This window comes from Pavona decussata, unplaced genomic scaffold (assembly GCF_977016875.1).
Source record: "Pavona decussata unplaced genomic scaffold, jaPavDecu1.1 SCAFFOLD_96, whole genome shotgun sequence".
NCBI classification, from domain to species: Eukaryota; Metazoa; Cnidaria; class Anthozoa; order Scleractinia; family Agariciidae; genus Pavona; species Pavona decussata.
Window position 1 is genome coordinate 1,100,376 of NW_028145513.1, and position 24,124 is coordinate 1,124,499.

Genomic DNA, 24,124 nt, shown 5'->3' on the forward strand with positions numbered 1-24,124 from the left:
AAAGAACAATTTGGCAGAAGCAACGTGCAAGTGCTTGGTTCTACCTGACATGCGACACTTACTCTGACGATGAATGTTATAGAAACTTCCGTATCTCCAGGAACACGTTCCACTTCCTTGTTGATGAACTGCAAATGAACATAATACTTCAAGATACTGTAATGCGGAAGGCCGCTGAAGTGAGAAAAAAGATTTCCTTTTTTCTGTATTTTATAGGCTCAACTGACGGATATCGGTCTCTACCCAATCTATTTGGGGTTTCCAGGGCGTTTGTTTCTATTTGCATTCGTGAAGTTGAAGACGCTTTCTTAAAAATTCACCTCCTGATAAATGGCGTTTTTGTCTCTTGGCGACCTCGCAGCCTCTAATGAGCTTTGGATGGTTTCCGAACTAAATATATTCAACAACATGTCAATTTCCTCATCACCCCAAACGTCCTTTTGGATCGCTTTTATTCTCGATTTCGTCTTCTGCCCCTTTTCTTGATTTTCCGCCATTGTCGTAAGGAAGTAAAGCCGAATACGCATACACACAAGGGCAAATGTCTGGGAACAAAATAGTGCCGGCTCGCAACAAATCAAGTGGAACGGGTACGTACATGTTTACACGATGCTCAAGACCATAAAAGATGGGGACGGAACAAATCTTTATCCGTGCCGTTCCGCGACGAGACCATAGGCGCCTATGGTCCCGTCGTGGAACGGTACGGTTTACACGACATAGTTTACACGAAAAAACGACGACACGGCATAGTTTACACAAAAGACACTATCCGTACCGTTCCACTTTTTGTTCGAACCGTTCTATTTTTTTCTGTCGTGTAAACTGGCCTTAAAAATGTTGTTTTTACTCGCAATCTACTAGTTTGATAAACTCACGTGACGGACAAACTGTTCTTGAAGCCCCTCCGTAAACATTCCAGTTTTTATGATTCCAGATTTCCAGTTTTTCCTATACTCTGAGTTTAAGAAATTGCAGCGATTTCCCCAAAATGCAGTTATAAACTTTCTGACTAGTTGCACTGCAAAATGAATTTATAATTATTCACTGGAATGTAACCGGAAGTGAACTGATCAAAGTCAATATTTGCAATATAAACGATCAGATGGTAGAGGGTAAATATGCATCTCTTTTTATCTCGGCTTCGTACTTTTGCATTGAAAATAAGAGTGGTAGTCTTTATACAAAAGATTTTTCTGTACAAAGCACGTATTTTCCGTGTACACAAAAAAAGAAACTTATGTCAGCTTCCGGAAAAACAAAGAACCATTAACCACAAGGGCAAATAAATAGAGTGGGAAGTTCTTCACGGGGTTACCGCTGACAAGCTGTTGACTTCGTTGTTGTTTGTTTCATTTGTTTGACTTGAAGATTGCGTCCAACTTTGCTTCCTTTTTGACAGTGTCTGCCTTAAATTAAGGTGAAATGGGTCAATTGACAAAGCCGATTGAACAAGTGCTGGCACAAGTGATCGCAGCAGCGATAAAGTTGAATGATGCTAGCGATTTACCGCGTTGACAGCCAAACGTCGATGAGAGCCACTCCTCCAAGGCGACTCGCTAATATTTATAATTTTGTCAGTAAAGTCGTGGCGTCATGGATGTAGAGGATGGCTTTTTCAAGGAAGAAATTTGCACGCTGACGCCAGATGAACTCTTTGACGCCTTTCTTCAGTCTGGCGATCTTGCGGATACCCTTGACGTTTTTCGAAAACTATGTTTGAGTGTGAATGTCAACCCCCGTAATCACAAGACATGTTATGCTTCCCTCAAGGCCAAATTAACTTCTTGGAAGTGCAAGTCGCTGTGGACAAAACTGGACAAAAGAGCCGAGCATAAGGATTACAAAAACAAGCCTTGTGTCAAGAACAAAGTGCTGGTTATAGGCGCTGGGCCGTGTGGTTTGCGAACCGCCATCGAATCCGCACTTTTGGGTGCGTACGTTGTTGTTATAGAAAAGCGAGATCGCTTCTCTCGAAACAATGTATTGCATCTGTGGCCGTTTCTAATCGTGGACCTGAAAAATTTAGGAGCCAAGAAATTCTTCGGGCAGTTCTGCGCTGGAGCAATCGATCACATTAGTAAGTACTCAATTCAAATTCCTTGTTAGAACTCTATATTTCTCGTGCTGGTACTTCCGGAAATGTCGATGGTTCGTCATTCCAGACGAAAGTGATCTCCTAATTATTGAGTCATCTCTATAGAGCTTTCAAGCGGCTCTATCTTGAATATAGAGTACATTCGGCGTCAGAACACAATCACTTAATCCAAACCAGAGAGATAGTTTGATTTTTTGCTAAAGATATGCTCATTTTCAGTATTTATATTTTTTCCCGAATATCGTAGTTCATCGCAGCACGTTTCTCGACGAAATGTCATGCACGTGATGTCCTTGAGCGCAGGAAAATTTGTGAACAAAATATAAAGTTTACCGATTGCAGTAGTCCTAAACATAGGCGACTTTTATTCGTAAAAGTGGTTCCTCTGCTGAAAAATACACAATCTTAAGATTGCATAATGTCATTCGAGTATTAAAGAACATAATTAACCTTACATAATGCTTTAATTGATTCGGTGCGCATCATGCAACCAGTCAAGAAGATTTACGATCGTATGAAGGAAACGCGAGAATAAGGTCTGATACTGTTATACTGTGTTTGTCTGTTTAGAGTAGATTCAACGGGTGGCTTTCATTCTGATGCGATGTATTATTTTGTCACGAATTCATGCTGTGAAGGGAAAACGTTAAAAAATGGTTTCTGGTAATTTCACACGAAATGAGGAAAACCTGCTTCTACTGTTTAAGCTGTTTAACGCCGGAAATATCCACGTGAAACACTTCTATCATTTGATATTGCACTAGTTTGTTGAAAATCACCATATTCTACTCCTTGTACCTCATGCTAATTTTTACCACACAAAAATAAATTATTAATTTGCAGCATTGAATGAACAAAAGTTGAACAATTGTACATCAGCAAGCTGGCTGTGTGCCCAGTATAGTATCAGCTGTTGGGGTGTTATTTTAGAGCCGGGAAAAAGTATCACTTCAAATACCTGTAAAACTGGGTGAATTTAATATGTGACTAAATTTCTTAAATATTCATATAAATAATACATGTATGTCTTATTACCAATGAATTTCCTTTTCTGATGATGATGTCTAGGGCATGAATTATTTTAAATTTGTGAACATTTGAGGTGTTTTCTTTTGATCACAAGGTATTGATGCTAATATTCTATTCTGTCCTAATATTAAGAAAAGACACAACATTCTAATACTGTATTTCCTCGAATAATAGCTGCCCCTCGATTAATCGCCTCCCTTGAATAATTGCCCGCCTTTGATGAAAATATTTACATGTAAAATACTCCCACCCCCCCCTCGTGCCATTTTCTCTTTCTTTTATCCCCTCCCTCTCAAGTTAAAAATTGGCATCTTGGGTAACAAACAAGCTCATTTAATCGTCACAACTGAATGGTTACAAAAGCACTGTTTTTTTTTATAGCTTTTTCTATGGTAATGAGGCATTTCACGTTTTCAGGCTCTGGCACTGAAGATATTGACATTAAACATTGTTTAATCAATGAAACAAATTTGAAACACTTAAAAAAGCCCATGTTCGGTTTATTTTTGATGTGATTAGTTTTTTGATTTAATGGTATAAGAAAACAAAATATTTAGGGCGCACGACCTCCTGTGAGAAATATTTGAAATAATCGCCTCACTCGAATAATCGCATTCCCTCCAACAATTGCCCCCTTTCGGTGTGAAAAAAGATAATCGCCCCCAGCTATTATTCGAAGAAATATGGTATTCTATTCTGAGGTCAAAAATTTGTATAAGAAAACATACACCCTGAAGCAACCTTGCACCAATTTTATTAAAATCTTGAAAATTTCAAATATGTTATAAAGTTTTTCATATCATAGTGGATATTTTTAAGGGAGAGGAAGGGGAGCAGAGTGGAAAAAAAGTCAACTTTCCCAAGTAGAAATAGTTCATGATCAGATGTCATTGTCTCATTTTGTGTTATTTCCTGAGAAGTCAGTAATTAAGGAAATAACTTCCAAAAATAGAAATGGTCCACAGTGCAGTGGTTGAGGAAATAACTTCCAAAAATAGTAAATAACCTTGGTTATTAGGATCTTGTAGGTCAAGATATACACAAATGTGAAGCTGAATGAAACCATTCAGACAAGTTATGTTTGGAGCTTATATTATACAATGAAATAATTATCTGTTTAGAGGCACCTGTATATAATGTGGACAGTCTGCTGGCCTTGGGAAGTTTAAAATACATGTAGCCTTGGACTCTCCTTGACAACATACATTTAATATATTTATTTTGTTCAAGGAACACCGGCGGCGCCAATTAAGACTTGTGTGGATTGACCAAATCCATTTGATGTCACCATAATGTTTAGTTATTAATCAGTTAAACAGAGGTCTTGTTTTAGGTTGTTCATGCTCAAGTGGAGTCTGTGAATTCATACATGCATAACCACAGGTCTTTTACTGTGTATCTAGAGCTGTGTCACTCTGGATTGCAGACGCTCTTTTTCACAAACACCCACCCTTGACAGCCAGATTAGCAATATTAGTGTCAGCTGTATTTACAAGATTGCCAGACTTTAATTTTGTGTTAATTTGTTATATTGTTGATATTCTTAGGTATTCGTCGACTTCAGCTTATTCTTCTCAAAGTCTGCCTACTACTTGGAGTACAAGTTTATCCCAAGTGTGGGTTTATCAATTTAGTGGAACCAACCGATGGTAAGTCATGGAAATTAGAATATATCCTTCTGCCTTCCCTCCCCTCCCTTTCACTCTCCTCCTTCCCACTCCCCTCCCCTCTCTGTTTATGTACTAGTCCTCCTCTTTGTTACTGTTGCTTCATGTTAGCTGCTTACAATTTTTTAAATCTGTTATAGCTCATGGCTGGAGAGCTGCCTTTGACCCACCATCACATCTCCTCAATAAATTTGATTTTGACATTGTTGTGGGTGCAGATGGCCGACGAGCAGCATTAAAAGGCTTCAAAGGTAAAGAATTCCGCGGTAAACTTGCCATTGGGATTACTGTCAATTTTATGAACAGAAATACAAAAGAGGAGGCCCGAGTGGAAGAGATCAGCGGTGTAGCATTCATCTTTAATCAACAGTTTTTTCAAGACCTCAAAGAAACTACTGGTATTGACTTGGAGAACATTGTGTACTACAAAGATGAGACGCATTATTTTGTCATGTGTGCAAAGAAGAAAAGTTTGCTTGAGAAAGGAGTCATCAAGAAGGTGAGAGATGTTCAGTAGATGCAACTTTAGAAATATGTGAAAGTGGAAAACAAACCTTTTTACCTAGCATTTTTCTCTTGAAATCACATTCCCTGGCAATTTATCTTTTTATCCTGAATTTTTTATTAGACAAGTTTGCTTAAATTTTAGATCATTTTTAGTAATTTATTATTAGCTTGTTATAAAATTTTTATAGAGTGTAATTTGGAGGGCCACAGGTTCGTTCGCTTCAAGCTACAATGTACATGTAATAAGTGCTACCCTAGCCTCCAACGCAGACGTTCTTAGGGGTTCGTCACGCGTTCCTGCCCCACGAACGTCTGCTGAAACGAACAGCCACTTCCGTTCGTCGACTGCGGACCAATCAGGAGCCGTTTCCCAACTTTGGGTAAACTTGTGTTTGATGTTAAAAATATTACCTGAGACAGAATGGCGGACTTAAATGTGGTTTTTGGCCTGGGGTTTTTGGTCATGTGTACCAAACGTTTGGTATAAGGGAGTTGAATGTGTATCAAAGAGAAGTCATAGTGCAATTTGCACAGAAGAAAACTGATGTGTTCGTAAACCTTCCAACTGGTTTTAGAAAGTTACTTATTTATCAAGCTCTATCGTTTGTTTACAATTCAATTCTCGAAGCTGCTGGTCACTGATTGTTGTTGTGGTTTTGCCGCTTGTAAATCTTATGAAAGACCAGGTAGACAAACTGGAGAAAATGCAGGGTGTTGTGGAAGGAAAAATTTCAATCGTATATGCACGTCCGGAAGCAGGTGATGATTTCCGTTGTTTCGCAGTGTGTGATTGGCTTTACTTGTCATAATGAGTCAATGCTGATTGGTCTGTTCAGACAAAGGCAATTTGCCGACGAACGGAAGTGGCTGTTCGTTTCAGCAGACGTTCGTGGGGCAGGAACGCGTGACGAACCCCTAAGAACGTCTGCGTGGGAGGCTAGTGCTACCCTTACTAAATAAAGACTTGTAAGATTTATACTGTAGCTGTATTTTTTTTAACATTTTATTTTATAGGACTTCCAGGATGCTTATGATCTTCTTCAACAAGGCAACGTAAACCATGAGAAACTGTTGACGTATGCTAGAGAAGCTGCCAACTTCTCCACAAGCAACCAGCTTCCCAATCTTGATTTTGCCTTGAATCATTATAAGAAGGAAGATGTGGCCATGTTTGATTTCACATCACTGTATCACTCAGAGCATGCTGCTAAAATCTATGAAAGAAGAGGACGGCGACTTCTTGCATTGGTGGTGGGAGACAGTTTGCTTGAGGTAGACATAACTTAGGAAATTACTGTTTGTCAATCATAATTATATCACTTCAATCTGTTACTAGTAAACATGGATTATACTGAATTTAGCTCAGTTAAAAATACAATGTTTCCTTTTTTTCCTTGGTAAAGCATCTGACTGTGCGTATCATCCTAGATCTAGAGTCTTAATTATTAGGTAGACCTCTCATGTACAGTATATGTGCCCCTCCTTTTTTTTTAGTTGATGTCAGAAAAACTGATTAGAACATTGATTCCAACAAAACTGTCACCAATCAAAAAAGGCTAGAAATAGTAAGAGAGACAAAAGAAGGTTGAATTCATACTTATTTTTTACTATCAAGTACAGAAAATTGTTCAAAACTCAAGAAGCAAAAATTTCCCATAACTATTGTTGAAATAAATGTCCATGGCATGTTTCAGGACAAACAGTGTTTAGGTCAGCATTCCCCCCCCCCTCCCTCCCAGATGGGATGATACTCCATCACAGTTCACTGGTATCAACTTTACATTATTACATGTACACCTGAATACCTCAGTGGGTTAATGGAGAGACAATATGGAGAAAAGTTTTCCGTGGAGACCAGGGTCTGCAAGATTCTGAAAATTTCCATCCAATTTCATACTTTCCTTTACATTTGGGGGTATGGATATTTTTTTAAAGTTTACAATAGCCTGTTATGACCTAATGCACACTATTCTAAAACAGTATGCTGCTTTCAGCCCTTTTGGCCAACAGGCTCTGGGTGTGCACGTGGATTTCTTGGCAGTTTTGATGCAGCTTGGACAATGAGAGGCTGGGGCATGGGCCGAGAACCTCTTGATCTTCTTTCTGAAAGAGACAGCATTTATCGTCTTCTTGCTCAGACAACGCCAGAGAACATTTCCAAGAATTTTGAAGAGTTTGGCATAAATCCTGCTTCACGGTACCCTAACTTGAACAAGGAATCTGTCTCCAAGAACAGAGTAAAACACTTGCTTGACAATGAAGATGGGCCCATAGACCAGTATGCTGGCCCTGAACCCATGGACACAAGCAAGGACCTCAGCAATATTGAGGGAGGAGGTAAGGGGTTTGGGTATGTCTTGGAAAATCAGCATGTCACGGTTCACATGAGTGGTTCCAATAAACATTCCAACCCTTTGCTTTAATGACATGTTATTTAGAATGTAAATTATATGAAATAACTAGCTGTAATCGAAGATTATGGAGACACATTCAAAGTTTTTTCACTTGTGGGGCAGGAGGGGGGTGGGGGAGGCACATGTCACCTGACCCATGAATTTCTGGAAGAAATGAGCCCTTGAAAAAAAGCAATCTTTATTGCCAGTACTTGAATCAGGCTGTAAATAAAGGCAAGCTAGTGAACGTTACTGAACTATGATTTAAATATATGATGGTCTACCAATACATGTATTTCTATTTTCATTTTTCATTGCAGTCAATGCAAGGAATCTGTTGAAATGGTGCCAAGAACAGACAAGGAAGTACAGGAATGTCAAGATCAATGACATGTCAACTTCTTGGAGGAATGGGCTTGGTTTCTGTGCCATTATTCATCGTTATAGACCTGACCTTATGTAAGATATGCATGATTTGTCTCAGCCTTCATTAAACAAGAAAGTTTGTCAATAACATCATTTTTATTAACAAACTCGTGTACAGAGCTCTTAATGTCGTCATGCTGAATTCAATATCCACTTGCAAAATGTGGTTTGCCTTTCATTACCCTTTATTTTTTGTTGTAATTACATTTTTTACTTAAAATAATTATGGTGGATAAGCTCTTTTTTCAAGTTGTCGCAAATTGTGTTATAATATTGTAGTAACAGTATACTTCAGTAGTTGACTTCAGCAGTGATTTTACTGACATTACAAAGTTATGCTGTGAATATGTTAACACCGGAGTTTAATGTGAGAACATCATTTTTTATTGCTGTGTGAATAATAATTTTATTCTGTTTCTTTTAGTGATTATTTTTCTTTATCACCAAAAGATCATTTGGCAAACCTTCAACTGGTAAGACATGTCTGAAACTAGTGTTTCTACACCTTCACAAGTTAAAAACGTAGAAATATAAAGGTGCAAGTGGAGTAATGTAATAAACTATCTAGCTGTGAAGTACAGTAAATACATTATTGTTTGTTTAATGGCAGTTAGTTAGTCTTAGACAAGGCAAGTTTACAGGGATTCCATTCAAATACTCAGAAACAAGCAATCCAAACTCAACATAACAGGTTAAAAATCCTGAGTGGCAGGAGGCAAACTTAGTTGGCTATTTGCAAGCGTGGCTGAGGAGCTACCAAGAGACAATTCCTTACTGTCAGATCCAGACACAAACTCTGGACCTATATGTAATACCTTAACCCCTTGATTGGTATTATTCCAAGCTGTTTGCTGGGTCCATGCTTTAAATCTTATACAGTGTATTAGGTGGTCAGTGATTTGTTCTTGGCAGGAAACTATATTTATTAAATAATATTTTCATCACATGACACTTATACAGGTATACACTAACTCGATTTAACTCCCAAAATCTTGATGCTGAGAAAATCCAGAAAATGTTTAGAATAAACGTTACTCAACCATCCTAACTGTTCCAACTTTATGTTGTCAGGCATTTGATGTGGCTGAAGAGCATCTCGGCATCCCTCCTCAAATGTCTGCTAAAGAAATGGCCATGAAGGAAGTACCTGATACGCTCATGATAGTGAGTTATGTATCACAATACCATGAAGTCTTTAAGAATGAAACCCCAGGTAATATGGTTATTTATTTCTCAATAAACATTATTTCTAAATTGGTTTAGTCTAGGTGCTGTAGGTAGTCCTGTACATTGTATAGGTAAATGGTCCTATTTGTCAGGATTGAAATGAGTAATGCATGCCAATTAGTACACTGTATGGTAATTTGATTACAGTTTAAAAGTTTGGATTTAGCTAGCTGTTTGTTGAATCTGAGTATTGTTAGTAATACTCAGAAACACTTATCACAAAGGTCAACTGAATTTACTAGACAGTCCTAATTTTTCACTTCAGTAGTAAAGTTTTGACTTTATTCTCTTAAAAACTCCAGCCTCTTGAAGATAGCGTCCTCTCATCACTCCCTGTAGCATTCACAAACACCCCTAGTGGCTGGGAGTTATGAAAGGTTGCTGTATTCTCATGCTATTGAAACTCTTTATTGAAGAATAAAGTCTGTAAAATCCTTAATTTACATCTATACTGGGCTTTTTACGTCTTCTGGGATCTGGGGTGGGGAGGATTCTTCCCCCCCCCCCACCCCTCCATAACTTTGCAAGTATCAAAGCTCTGATAATGTGGAAGTGAACATGGAAGATAAATGGTACATCCAAAGACGTTTCCTTTGAGGTCTGTAACTGCAAGTGATGATGTCATGATGATGTTAATGCTTTGTGAATCTAGCCCCAGGACTGCATAAATCTGTTTAGTCAGTTCTTCAAATCCTTAGTATTCTTGTACATGTATTGAACTTTCATTAATAAAGTATTGATTGGCAGTTGCCACCGAAGGGAAGAAGCTGGTTTCAGAGCAGCATGAATTCAGAGCCAAGTCTCCGCTGTCCAAGCTGTCAGTATTAACACGATTATCTCGCCGCACCCACAAGGTTAGCCATTACAAGTACAAAGAACCTACATTGTAGTAGACTCAGCAGAAAGTTGTCAATTGTGGCTGTGTCTTAATTAATTGGTATCAGTCAGAATGAGTACTGGTATCTGAACGCTTTGTTATACAACTTCCTGTTTTAAATAAATTGTTAATTGTATGCAAAACATACTTAATATTAAAAGGTGGTTCCTTTATTAATTTTCCCGAAGTGGAACATTGAAGTAATAATAATATTTATCATTGTAATTGATTGATTGCAGGAAAAAAGGCGAAGTGAAGAAACTATTGATAGTGCCCCCAAACGAAGGAGACCATCAGTGACTAAGGTACATTTGAATACTTTCAGAGATTTACAGTACGAGATAACTGGAAGCCATGCCTTGACAATAAATTAGGTGGTCATTCATGTACATGTCAATCCCATCAGCTTGTTATCATTGAAATGCCAGCCAATGTGTACCAACAATAGCCCTTCTCAAGACTACCATCACCTGATCATGCACCACAGACTGCTGATGTGCATCTGTAGACCATAAACTGATTGTGTAAAAATATTGCAACTGAAACTACCTAATTTTTCTAAATTCTTTTAAAATATTCAAGTTAATTGTTCTGAAGTTTGTTAAGCACAGAACTGTTTTTTGCCCTGGAAACCTAATTGTTCGTTGCTACTCAATAAAAATTAATAGAGACAACAAAACAGCAACAACTACAAACGCAAAACTGAAACCTATAAAAAAATTATATCATGCAGTAGATTTAAAAAAAATGCGTTACTTTTAGGAGAATGAAGAGAATGTAGTTCCCATGGATACTACTGCACCTGAGCAGGCCTCGTCCCAGGCCCCAGCTGTCACCACTGGTAAGGCGAGTAATAGGATCAGTGCACTGGCGGCACAAGTGTTTGGACCTAACACTGGAACGAAAGTGAGTTCACGGCTACTGCAACCTCTTACAGACCCAGTCAACCACACCTTGCCATAACAGACACCAGCGACACTCTGAAAAGTCTTTTCTTGTTTTCCTGTTCATTGTCCATTAGAAGTTTTTTACAATTAGAAAGTAGATGAAGTCCTCAAGTGTGACCCTTTAATGAAAGCTACCGTTCTCAGCTTTCCCGTGGTTTTGTTTGTTGTGCTGTATCAAGTGAGTCGTGAGATGAATAATAATAACTTTATTATTGTGTCACAAAAGGAATGTAGCTGAGGGGAAAAGTCCCCTCTACTAATAGTGGACACCTAACTAAATAGCCTATTTTAACTCTAGCTAAAAAAGAAAGAACTACAATATATTGAAATTTACATCGTAAACCATATTAAAACTGAAAACAGCGAGCGGCAAAATTCCTGTAGATTTTAGCAAGCAGTATTTTTCCATAGTACTTTTCATTACTCTGGGTTTTTTTTAGAATGTTTTTCTCTGTTTCGAACAGAGAACTCATTAAAGTAAAGTTTACTCATTAAAGTAAACAAAACATTGTTCGGAAACCATTCAAATATCTTACAATCGAGAGATTTAGTATTGTGTTTACGCCAAACGGCAGAAATGACCACGTGACTATGTTTATCCTTCATTTGCCGCTCGCTGTTTTCAGTTTGTTAGTAAAATTCAGTAGATTTGGGTTAGCATTAAAGGCCAAATTATTTAGCACGACGCTCATCTATCTCTCCCCCCCTTTTTTTTCGAAGAAAACATACGCGCGAATTTCACTTTGCAGTTTGCCGTAAACACGATTCTAAATCTTTCTAATGTCTCTACTGTTCTACTGATAAATTTTCAGAACATCATTCCCTCAGTGAGGGACTCCAGTGAACAATGCTTCTTCTGTAATCGTCGTATTTATCTGATGGAGAGGCTGTCAGCTGAGGGACATTTCTTCCATCGCGAATGTTTCCTGTGTGAGAAATGCGGCTGTACGCTAAGGCTTGGTACCTACTCCTACATACCTCCGTCATCAGACGGGGATCAGGGCCACTTCCTGTGCCGGCTGCACTACGATCAGCTGTTGTACAAGATGCAAGAGGAACCAGTCGGTATGTAGCTTGGCTCACACCAGGCGTAGATTTATGGGGAGCTTTGAGCAGAAAGGCCATACATTAGGGAGCTTCGGATTTGACTACGAGTACAACTTTTCAAATCTAGTTTTCCGTGGTTTAGATAACCGCTTGTCACACTAATCTTGTTTCTAGGGTTTCCTATCTGCTGGTAAACAACAGGAAGGCGCGAGAGTCCTGGGATGTGACTGATTTGAAATTTGAAAGTCGTACTCGTACTCTGATCTGATCTGAACGCACATTTTTATCCGTCCTCTCGAATCCTATCGTGAATTTTAATAAAGGAAAAACAACAACAACAACAACAACAACAAAAAAACAAAAACAAAATTTAAACTGATATTACATTAGAAGCCTCTTGTTTTGAATCTGTTAGCTCCGTCAGATTTCAGTAAACACGCCATAGCAGCTTTACTTGGATTTTTTTTATCTAGCTTGAGGTTGCGTCTCGGATGTCCCTTTTGTAAAGTGCGCGATATAATTTGATAATTACTATTATTTTGTACCTTCTACTTTTATCGGCTAGTTTACTACCAACAGCAGATATGTTTTTATTGGCTGTGATAATGAACTTAGCTTCTTTCCTTTTATGACATAAATGTTAAGCCGGCAGAAAACGAAAATTCTGTTGGACACATTACTCCATATGTATATTACAATTACTTACACATTACTCCATATGTATATTAAAATTACTTACACATTACTCCATATGTATATTACAATACAGCTGACTGAAATTTGTTGGCATATGAATTGATCTCCCTTCTTAGCTATAAGCTGCTTACATTTCTCCTCTGTTTATGTATAAAAATTCACGAGGGTTTTCGGATTTACGTGGTTAAAACTTAGTCTGCCTTTCGATGAAGAATTTTAATTGTATTTGGGGATTTGTAACAAAGTATTTTTTCCCCTCAGATGAAGTGGAAGTAGCTGGAAGAGGCAGACCCAAACTCTTGAAATCGAAATCTGCTGCACCCGATACCTTGTTCAAGAATGTCGAGTTTACAAATGAACCTGTTGGATTTAAACCCAAAGGAGAAGGCGGTGCTGCTAAAATGAACGGTTACCATGACGACCAGGAAATCGATGACGAGGAAGAAGATCGTCAGAGAGGTAAATCTGAGCGTTCCAGCTCGTTTGGGAAATACAAGAGACTAGAGGCTCGTCCTTTGCGCAGATCCAGTATTGCTTCTGTGCGAAGGTCAGACAAAACTGTGCGAGAAAAAGGAAAAGGATACACTTTTGATGACGATCTAGGCAAAGGAGGTACCAAGAAACAAGAGTTTCCACCGCTAAAGATGCCGCCACGAGATCAAGGGCGTAAGGCCAAGGATGCCGGGCGACCTACCACACCTGGTGCCAAGACAGGAGTACCCAGAAGCGTTGCAGTCGATATCATCATGGAGGATACATCTGCGGATGAGCGAAAGAAGAAAGAAAAAGAAGAGTGGCAGGGTGTCATCGATGCTGTCAAGACTGCAGCTGCTGGTAAATCATGGCTAAAGAAACAAGATGCACAGGAAGGGATGGTCCAAAAGCTTGGGACTCTGGAGAGAAAGAAGGCGAAGCAACGCCGAGCCATGTATCCGCCATTATCGACTTTTTTCAATCCCGAGGATAAGAAAACTCAGGAAGCACTTGAAGGGATTAGTCAAATTGCAAGTGGAAAACAGAACATGCATCTTAAAGTGGTAGACATTCAACTCGATGACGACACACCCGCTCCTTCTAAAGACAAGAAAGCTGCTGAACAAGTCAAGGCTGGGTCTAAGACGGTTTCTGTGCCAACAACGAACGAACCGACTTCTCCTCCCCGATCTCCAACCTCACCGACGTCGCCTACGTCACCGTTAAATTACAAACCAAGGAAACCTGCTGGTGGTCTTGTCGCCTCTCGAGCAGCGAGATTAACAAACTTAATGGCCAACGATTTCCGCCCTCCAACAGTTAAAGATAAATGGGCTGAGAGAGAGGAATGGAAAAAGGCTCCTCCGGTTAAGGATGAAGCAGTTGAGATTGAAACGAAAAAGGAAGAGCCTGCGCCCGCGGTCAGCCCCAGTGCTCAGCGGCGCTCCTTACCCAGAGTTCCAGCGGAGGAACCATTTCACTCGACGAAGGAGACCACGAAAATCGTCAAACGAAAACAGACCGGAAAACCCAAGTTTCATTTTGGTAAAGGTAAAAAAGGGGATAAGAAAGGAGCCAAGGAAGCAGAAGATATGGGATTTGTCGTCGTGGACGTATATGATGGAATAAGTACTCCAGAGAGAGGTATGTGAAAAGTGACTTTAGAGAGTCTTAGTTCCAGTTTACCGCGAACCTCTAACTGCGGTTTGCGGTTCGACGTTCAAACGTAATTCGATTTAGGTCTTCTCAAACGTGACGTGAAAGACTGGTCATGTCACCTCCAGCGGTTCGCGGCTCGCGGTAAACTTGGATCTAAATCTCTTATGTATAATCTGTGACCTTAGTTAATGTGATATCATACGAAGGACCTCGACTACAAGAACTATCTGTGGTTATGACGTCATTCGTGCGTCTATACTTAAATAACAAACTCCTCTAGACCAATTAAAACGCGAGTTTCACACTCTATTGTATAAAAGCGTGTTATTCGTGCGTCTACACCGCCTTTACCTGTTTTTTCAGATTGAACAGGGTTGTCGCATGTTTATACTTACCATTTCTTCGTAGAAGCAATTAAACAAAGAGAGGAGGAAGGAGTGTTCTCGGAATCAAGTGAAGACGATTTGATTGCTGACAACAGCCCCAAGCTTCTACGAACAAACGCCAAGCGTTTCGGCAAGGTGAGCGTTCAAGAGCGTCAATGCTAACTCGATTTTGTTCATTATTATAAGTAAAGGTTTAGATATACATAAACAAGTGAAAATAAACGATAAAAACGAACAACGTTTCGGTGTCGGGGGGTGGGGGGGGGGGGGGTAGTAGCAGGACGGAGTCCCAATTGACAACTTGTCCGCAAGACAATGTATGGGCGTCGTAACCTGAAGAAGATGAGTGTCAGTCACTTGGGGTTTGATGTTGCTTTGTATTGCAGGGAAGACGAAATACCGAGATGCCAGATGATAAGGTGAAAAGACGTGAGCAAGCCAAGATCCGCTCCGCTATGAAACAACGTGAATACAAACGCCTGCGTATGGCTCAGTCGATCCAGCGCGAACTGGAAGAAGTGGCAGTGAAACAAGCAGAACTTGAGACCGAGGGAGTTGTTGTAGAGAAAGCACTCCGGAGTGAAAACAGTGAGTTCAGTTATTCATAGCCTTTCCTAGCCTGTTGACAGCCTTGTACATGTATTTTACATTTCCTTACAGAACTGTTTTGTTTAGCGATTGTGTGAGAAGAGGTTATGTTGATTACTTTGGATTGTATTGGACGGTACACCGATAGATATTCTAGAGATCTACCGTTTGTTTATTTTGTGAATGTTTGATTTCATCAACTGAGTTTGGCACCGCAAAGAGTTTCGAGAGCTGACGATTCGCTCTGACGAAGGGCTAACGCTCGAGACGTCTCAAATCTCTTTAAGGGTGGCCAAATAACGTTATCAACTCGCTACCTATTACTAATCGTGTACAACTAAGGGATGATTGATTGATAAAACCAAATATTTGTTCTCAGTCCCCCAAAGACGCAGCACTATAGCGTCTTTAGAAACTAACCCCTTTTGGTTTGTTTTTATTTTGTTCAGTGAATGGATCAGAGGAGCAGCAGTTGATGTTACAGTGGTTTAAATTGGTGAACAGGAAAAATGCGCTGATACGATATGAGTCCGAGCTGGTTATTCAGTAAGTACCTCACCCGTTAGCAGTGTTCGTGTAGGAAACGTATATTGTGACAGGGTTATTCTAAAATGAGTGATGGATCAGAGAAAGTAACTTTACATTATATGTTAACATGCCAAAGTGAGCCCATGAATTTCCCACTAAGCGTTAGCCCCAGTAAGGAAATGGAAGATGGCACGAGGCAAAAAAAAAAAATTCCGAACTCGGAGGGAATCGCCGGAACCCACGATCCCCGGCTTTGATCGTCCGTTGCTCTACCGACTTAGCTACGAGGCCAGTCGGGAGCAAGCCGTGGGTGATTATGGTGGTAACTGCGGCAATGCGACTGTGAAGGATACAAATGAATGTTGTACCGCTACCACTAAGGAAAAAGTGCTAGTAAGGAACTGGGAGATCGCACTTGCAAGGCCTTTTTCATGTGAGGGGGCCCAAGATTTTGTTTTTCTTGGACAGAACGTAAGAATTAACGATAAATTGGTGAATGTGTGAAGTTATTATTTCGAGATATCTGGAACTTTTAAATAACTTGCTTCGATAGCAGATTAAATTGTAGCTTAGCGTTTTCAAGGGTGTGGCCAAGAGTGAATTCAAATATAGCCATGTTCGCACAAGGTATTCAATTACCAAAGGGCTTTGTAAACAGCCTTACTTGGTGAAATTTTGGCGCCAAAGTTTGACGCGCTTACGCAAAGTTTATGCGCCAATATATACCACAATGCTGCACTCTAGATCGTACGAGTGAGAGAAATGTGCACCTAAGAGGAAAGTTAGTCACATCACTCTTCGAAGATTTCTACTATACAACAACTAGATGTAATATATCAAACACGAGACACAGTGTTTCATCACAAATCAAACACCGAGAAGAGGGTTGGAATTACGACGCGTAGCGGAGTATTTTTGACGAACTTCGAGGTTTTTGATATTTTAATGAAACACTGTTACGAGTGTTTGATATAACTTCTCAAACAAACTGATTTTGAAGGAGAAATTAAGGAGCTTTTCACCAGATATCCAAACACGTCACCGTGCATGATTTCCTTTGTCTTTGGCTTTTGAATGTAATGAGTCTGAGAAGCTTTGTTCAAAAACTCAGTGATGGACATGGCTGGCTTTTGACACCGTTTCCGTAGCATGATTACATTAGGAATGTTACTGCACCATTGGTTGAGACGCTAGTCCATCACAGATCGACCTTCTATTAGTTGCATCCGGCGGCCTTAAGCAGCTATTCTATTAAAGAAATCGAGTTGTTGATACTGATAGGACTGTTTATTTTCCTCCGTTAAAGAGGCATGCACAAACTGAGCGCAAATGGATTGGAAATTTTGAGGCGCGCTAAGCCAATCACGAAGTTTGGGCGCAACAGACGAAGCGTTTAGAAGTTTTACAAACAGTAGTAATCTTAATTATGGATGTTCTGCTTTCAGTGCTAACTCCATTCAACTTGAGGATCAACAGGGAAGACTTGAGCAGGAGATAAGAGAACTTCTCATGAAGGAAGGTAAATCATGTCTTTAAATAGTTACAGTAGTGCGAATCCATAACCAAGAGTGCCCTAAACGAAAATGCAAATCCATTTTACAGCTTACATAAAGATGGTGCCTTCAAATACAGAGGTATTTTTGCGTGGTACATGTATGTGACTATGCGAGAAAAGAAGATCTTAGCAAAAACTATTGAAATCTAAAAAGAAAGTATTGAGTAACCGTGCATTTTTCAGAGATAATTAAGAAGCAATAATTTTAAAAATCATTAAAATACATAGCAATATGGCATATTTTTTTTTCAGAATTGCGTGGTTACCCCTAACCCTTTTTGAATTCCAATAACTCTTGCTAAAATCTGCTTTTCCCGTATAATCATAAATCAGACGCGGCGTTTCGTCTCGGCCAAGAGACTCTTCAGAGACCTTTAGAATTTGTAGGCAAACTCGTTGAGCATCGCGCTCAAAGTCCCGTTCGCAAATTCAAGATGTTAGCAGTCTGGCCCTCTATCGCAGAAGGATTCCCAACCGCACGTACACGAGTTGAAATTTATACAATAAAGAATTGAAAAAATGTCACTTGTGAAATGTTCGTGGCTAGCCACGAACATTTCACAAGTGACATTTTTTCAATTCTTTATTGTATAAAAATCATAAATCGCGCAAAAATACCTTTGAATAAGTAGGCTCCAGGGTTTCTCGGACCATCCCAAGATGCGTAGAACGTATGCGCAGTAGCAAAGGAGGGTTAAAGGTACTCTGAGTAGAACTCTCTTCACAGGTTTTTTAATATAAACTCAACTTGAAACCAACTCGTGCAATGTGATAAACAGCTGTTCCACAGTTAAATACTGTTTAATAGCAATCGCACGAACAGCCACAGCTTAGGATTTCATCCACAGACTCAAGAGCTGTTTTTCTCAATCGCTAGTTGTCGTTCCTTCCATTAATTTTGGATGTCCATGTCGAATGAACTTCGTTCGATTATGGTCGTGATGATTGCATAAAAATTTTTAAAAAGTTTCTTCTTTTATTTGTCGATATTCTAACAGATCCATCAAAACATGACAATCGAGTCATACAGCAAAAGACCAAACAATTGGTAGATATCGTGGAGCAGAGAAACATGTTAGTGGAGCTGTTAGACGAAGAAAGAAAACGGTAAGTGGAGTAACTAAACAGCCGTATCGTATCATTTCCCAGGTAACTTTCTACAGCAACGATCACAAAAAAAGTCAACAAAAAACTATGAACTTGAGAATGGCAATTGACAGTACAATGAAAAATCTGTGCTCTGTTTCAAAATATTCGTTGTCTTCTTTTCCAGGGAACAAGAGGAAGACAGACTTTTTGATTCCATGATTGCAGCCAAAGGTTTGTAGATGTGTTCTCGACCATTGGCACAAACCATCCTGCTTCGCACATTTTTAAATTGACAGAATGTTTGTCAGTGTTATCTTTGTTCAAATAATTCCAGGCGTCGTTCCCATGCAGATTCCACTGAGATTCGCGTCGCCGAACGACACAAAAAGTAGCACAAAACGTGCAATTCAACATCCCCAGTTTATCGGACATGTGATCCGGAGGTCTCGAGTTTGAGTCCCCCTCTGACCGCCCGCTAGAGCTGTGGAGTTGTTTCTCAGTTTTCCTGAGTTCAACTGGTTTGCAATCCCATATCTGAATGGTAGTGATTCTTTTAGCCAATCATTTGTACGAACCAAATTTGGGAGGCGTAACGTCATCACACGGCCGAGTTTTGTACTTCGAATAGTAAATCGATGGGGAAAATTTGCAGGATTGCCAAAGTGGACGAGGCCGTGTCTGTCCCTATTGTAAAATATAGTGGGAAGGTCGCTTTAATTGGATGAAAGGTCTTGTTTGTTAATGTATTGAAGTTTAGTGTAATTAGATATAGGGCCCTTTGGATACTAGCTATTGAGCTGAATGAGCTACCCTGCCAAAATAAAGTTTTCCAACTTACCTAATAACTTAATAATTTAATTTTACAATAAATATGTGGATTATTTTTTTCTGTTATCGTTTTTTGATTGAAACTAAACGCTGGTTGTACAACCTGTAAAAGCGACTTAATACGTTCAATATTAAACCAGCGTTATGAAAATGCAATTAGAAAACTCAAAGAGCCACAACACACAGTTTAAATCTTGGAAACTGTGTTTCGTGAATTCATGCGTTCACTGATTGTATTGTAGATGACAAGCTGAGCTCATGACAAGCTGTTGAATGTGTGAGGTTTTGCAAGGAAAACTTCCTAACAAACCATTTTTCAGCAGCGATTTACATTCTATAACAACTTTAAAATAACGGACTAACATTGTAGTTTTGTAATTACTAACTGATGCATGTTCACATTCCGTTGGGCAGCCATGTACAAAAGGCGAACGGCTTGCAGAATCAGTTAAGTGAAATAACGTTATGCTAACACTTGACAAGTAATATAGGAAGTGAATAAACGGATGATAGAGATAGAAATGTTAAACCAAACATAACAAGTGAATAGCCCGAGATCTAAGAATGAATGGTATAAAATCAACTTGGTAAACAATAAGAAAACTAAATGATTAATGCTAAAAAATAAACAAATAAATATGATAAAAAAAATTAACAGGAAGAACGAAAGTAGGAAGAAAAAACTCGTAAATGGATAAACAAACTACGAAGAGGATAAACAATACAGGAAGAACGAAAATAAACAACTTATTAAATTAGATGAAACTCAGTGTGACCTTTTGGTAATCTCAGTATACAGCTGTTTCGACAAAGGTTATCAAAAAAAGCGTAAAAGCGTACGCGACAATGCCGAAAGGTAGGCTGGGATATGCCGGAAATACCCAATAAATTTCAATAAAAGCTCAGAATCCATAATGCCTCGGCCGTACAGTGAAGACTTGAGATGGAGGGCAATATGGATTCTGAGCTTTTATTGAAATTTATTGGGTATTTCCCAGACTACCTTTCGGCATTGTCGCGTACGCTTTTACGCTTTTTTTGGACAACCTTTGTCTAAACAGCTGTATATAGGTTAAAGGTTAATCCGAGAAGTTCTATTGTGTCTTTAATACAGACAACAAGATACAACTCTTTTGAAGAGTTGTACCCAGTCTTTACTCTGTTTGTTTATTACCCTTTCACATCTTTGAGTGGTCACTTCACACGCTATGAAGACTCAATAGAATAACAGCGATATGTCTCACCGAAATTTCGAATTTTGGCGCGGAAATCTGGTCAGCCTCGTCCTGGTGAAATGTGACGTCACCCGTTGAGCTGATCGGGAAGACGTGCTTTCGCGTTGAGCTCCAAGCCCCCATAGCCAAGCTGGGTGTTTCAATAAGCGCGTAGAGGCCTGGGAACGGGCTGCATTACAAACTACTCAGATTAACCTTTTTCCTGAATAACTACATGTGCATGTAATACATTGATATACATAAATAAGACAGTAAAAAAAATAACAAATAGGGTAGAGCGATCTTAAACGGATTATTAAATGTATACTTACCGAAAAAAGTAGCAAGTTGATCAGTAAAGAATCTGATGATAACCGAATGACTAAAAATAAAAAGTGATAAAAATAAATAAATAAACAAACTAACTGATAACCACAAAATAGATAACAGCACATCTCAAAAATATTTATAGTTTGGATAAAGTAAAAGATGACCTTATGATTGCACAAGCTATTGAAAAACTTACATATTGAAGGTGGAAGTTGATGCTTTAACATTATCTTATTTACTTTATTATTTTTTCTTAACAGGCTTCATAACGACAGTTTAATCTAAGAAGACGAGCTTCGGAGGTTACATCACGTGGATCTTAATCTTGACCCTTCCAGTCTGCCCAAAATTGGTATAGCCACTATACCATGGATACGGAGAAAAACACATGAAGTAAAAGTCGCCCTTTAGAACGTTATCAGAACATGGTGTAACAAGACTTGACTTAGTGAATTTAGTCTAAGTTACCTGTATATAACCAAATTGCCTGAAAAAAGGCGAAATAGAAAATATCTTTTAAATCTACGATTAAGAGAATTCGAGAATTTATTGGGGTAATGGTTTTATCTACAGAATTTGTTCTTTTGTGAAAAAGAAGTCTCAGTCAAAACGACACATACAATATCATTGGCTTGTTTTAGCTAATAGCTCGCGTAAGTTATTAACTGCTTTGGTACAATGACGGATTGGTGTGCTTTAAACTAATATTAGAAAGCAAGGGTCTCTTCCGTACCCAACACTGATCCCAGTTCATTGCTTACAGTATTGATACGTTTTTAAGCAGACGTTTCAGGAGATTACAGGAAAATATCAAATATCGAAAAAGATTTGATAACTTGTCGTAAATAACTTGTCAGAACTTGTCAAATAACAGATGCCTTAACTTTAGGTAGTTGTTATTTGAAACATAATTTACGTCAATGCCTTATTTCCTGTTGAAGGAAAATTATTTGCTGAAGAAAAAGAAATGGCTATTTTCATTATAAAATGAACTAGTATGTATATAATTAAAAAGAACCTGCGTGAAAAAGAAAGTAATATTAGTAAATTCATTAACTATTAGTGTATAATATCGCCAAACAATTTGAGCTATAAATATCTAATAAACTCTCGCAGTGTTAAGCCCGTGCAGTTGGGACTGTTTAGGCTTGAAGTCAAGTCTTGGCTGTGGTACAAACACATAATTCAGAAAATTAATGGGGTTGAGTTATGATTGTTTATAAATTCCATATAGTCGTTCGTAGCTGTTAAAATGACTTAAATAATTGTGAATTTTAAATGCAAATGATTGGTTGTTGGATTAATGGTTTTCTGTTTGGCTTAAAGTGCCATTAAGCCCCCGTACATTCGACTGAATAGGTGAAAGAATTCTGGGATCAGCTCCACATACTTTGGGAACTGGGTCGAGACCTGGTGTGACGTCATTTCAGGAAAGAAGTTCAGTCGATCTAAGTTTCTCTTTTCGCATTTTTTCCTGTTGGTACAACTTCCAAAGCCACAAAATGCAACTGCATAAAGAATTGCATATTGATATCCAAACGTGGAGAGAAAGTTTAATTTGAAAACGTTTTCTGGCAGTTGGGTTAGGTTAGTTTTGGGGATTAGTGTCAATTTAAATCAGTTCGGTATTAACACTGACACAATTCATACCCAGATCTTTTCTTTTTTTCGAAGATTGAAGGTATCTCATTGAGAGTTATTCATTGCTGCTGGAGCACTGTTCCGCTGTGCTTTCATGAAGTGTTTGATGCATTCACGTAGAGTCAAGGTCGTTCCTGTGTCGAGTTTGACGAAAGCGGGGTGTCGTTTAAATAGTCGCAAGCTTTTCTGTTTGTTGTTGTTGCTGCTACTGGTACTTTTGGTGAGTTGATGGAAAACATTGTCCCATTTTCAACCTCCATGGATTTTGCCAGGTGAATTGCAACATTAATTTTTAAGTGCTTTTGTTCTCTTTGTTACTTATTTGGACTGCCCTTGAGTCTCCGAGAATGCTGTTTCAAACACCAAATGTGTGAGCATCACATGAATGTATACAGGGACTGGTTGTCGAAGGATGATTATGCTAATCATATAAACCGCTTGTTGCAGTTGTTGTTTTTATTTTATTTTTGTTATTTTCTATTTTTATTAAATGCAATTGTAAGAAAAAAGTTTTTTTTAAGAAATTGTAATTGGCTTTAATAAATCTGAATTTAAATTCAACTTTGATAAACGTTTTTAACGTTCACGTCTCGATTAGCGTTAATCAGCTTGCGATCAACCACTATGGCCGAGGTAAACATCGAGGCTAGGATCTAGAAGGACCCTCGACTCGTTGCTGTTAATTTGCTTATAGTTTAAAATGAAGTTGAAAATTACAAGGGTATTTAATTGCAGACCAAGTGGGAAATTTTAAACCATGGAAGGGGTCCTGAAAGAGACACGAATCCGATTATTAAATATAGTAAAATGTGTAAAGTAGCAAACTAGAAAATAATAAAAAATCATTTTGGTTTGTTTCGTATGGTCAAGTTAGTTTTGAGGTTGATCCAGTATTCTTGTTTGAAGCCTTCGTGGTCTTATTTCTTACCATCAAAACACGATGTACGATTGTAATACATCGTGATACACTCGTGATGTTGCAGAACATGGCACGTGATTAAAACAAAAAGGGCAAACTGTAACTCTTTCGACTCACCAGGGTCCCCAGAGTCGTGTGCAGGCATTGGATTCACGTGCACTGTGAGCTACTATGCCATTCGTGCTTCCAAGGTGATCTATACTTCAAGGGTATGGCTAATGGCTCGTTTTTTGGAGGGGGTGGGGTGGGGGGTTGCACTCACTTTTGCACCTTTTGTCTGCCTGCACGAAGAAAAAGGACAAACACCCCTTCGACTCCCCAGGTTGCGGTCTCATCGTCGTCACTGTAATATTCTTGCAACTTAATTAAAGGGGAAGTATCACGGGGATTTTGACCTTTTGAGGTAAAAATGGTGCGACAACTCCTTCACTTAATAGTTACAAAATAATTTTAGAAATCAAGAGAAAAGAAATCAACTGAATTCTTAAATGGAACAACTC

The 24,124-nt window shown here is 38.8% G+C and overlaps 1 protein-coding gene and 1 long non-coding RNA gene across 3 annotated transcripts in view; one reads left to right on the forward strand and one right to left on the reverse strand.

Moving 5' to 3' along the window:
- The first annotated feature begins 1,321 nt into the window (after nucleotides 1-1,321).
- Nucleotides 1,322-23,574, forward strand: LOC146472854 (F-actin-monooxygenase MICAL1-like). Of its 2 annotated transcripts, none has more exons than XM_085119095.1 (20): nucleotides 1,322-2,080; nucleotides 4,675-4,776; nucleotides 4,935-5,293; nucleotides 6,316-6,573; nucleotides 7,296-7,638; nucleotides 8,015-8,153; nucleotides 8,545-8,593; nucleotides 9,192-9,333; nucleotides 10,095-10,201; nucleotides 10,464-10,529; nucleotides 10,987-11,130; nucleotides 11,984-12,236; nucleotides 13,176-14,531; nucleotides 14,955-15,067; nucleotides 15,319-15,520; nucleotides 15,970-16,066; nucleotides 17,494-17,567; nucleotides 18,602-18,710; nucleotides 18,877-18,923; nucleotides 21,325-23,574. In XM_085119095.1, exons 1-20 carry the CDS (start codon nucleotides 1,597-1,599, stop codon nucleotides 21,342-21,344), a joined length of 4,464 nt encoding a protein of 1,487 aa, XP_084975221.1. In that variant the 5' UTR covers nucleotides 1,322-1,596; the 3' UTR covers nucleotides 21,345-23,574. The 2 variants fall into 2 exon arrangements, with proteins under 2 accessions (XP_084975221.1, XP_084975222.1); XM_085119096.1 differs by having other exon boundaries at nucleotides 14,958-15,067.
- LOC146472855 (uncharacterized) overlaps nucleotides 19,584-24,124 on the reverse strand; it is a 117,889-nt gene continuing 113,348 nt past the window's right edge. The window contains exon 2 of the long non-coding RNA XR_014866505.1: nucleotides 19,584-20,519. This is a non-coding gene — a long non-coding RNA (uncharacterized LOC146472855). The remainder of the gene's footprint in view (nucleotides 20,520-24,124) is intronic.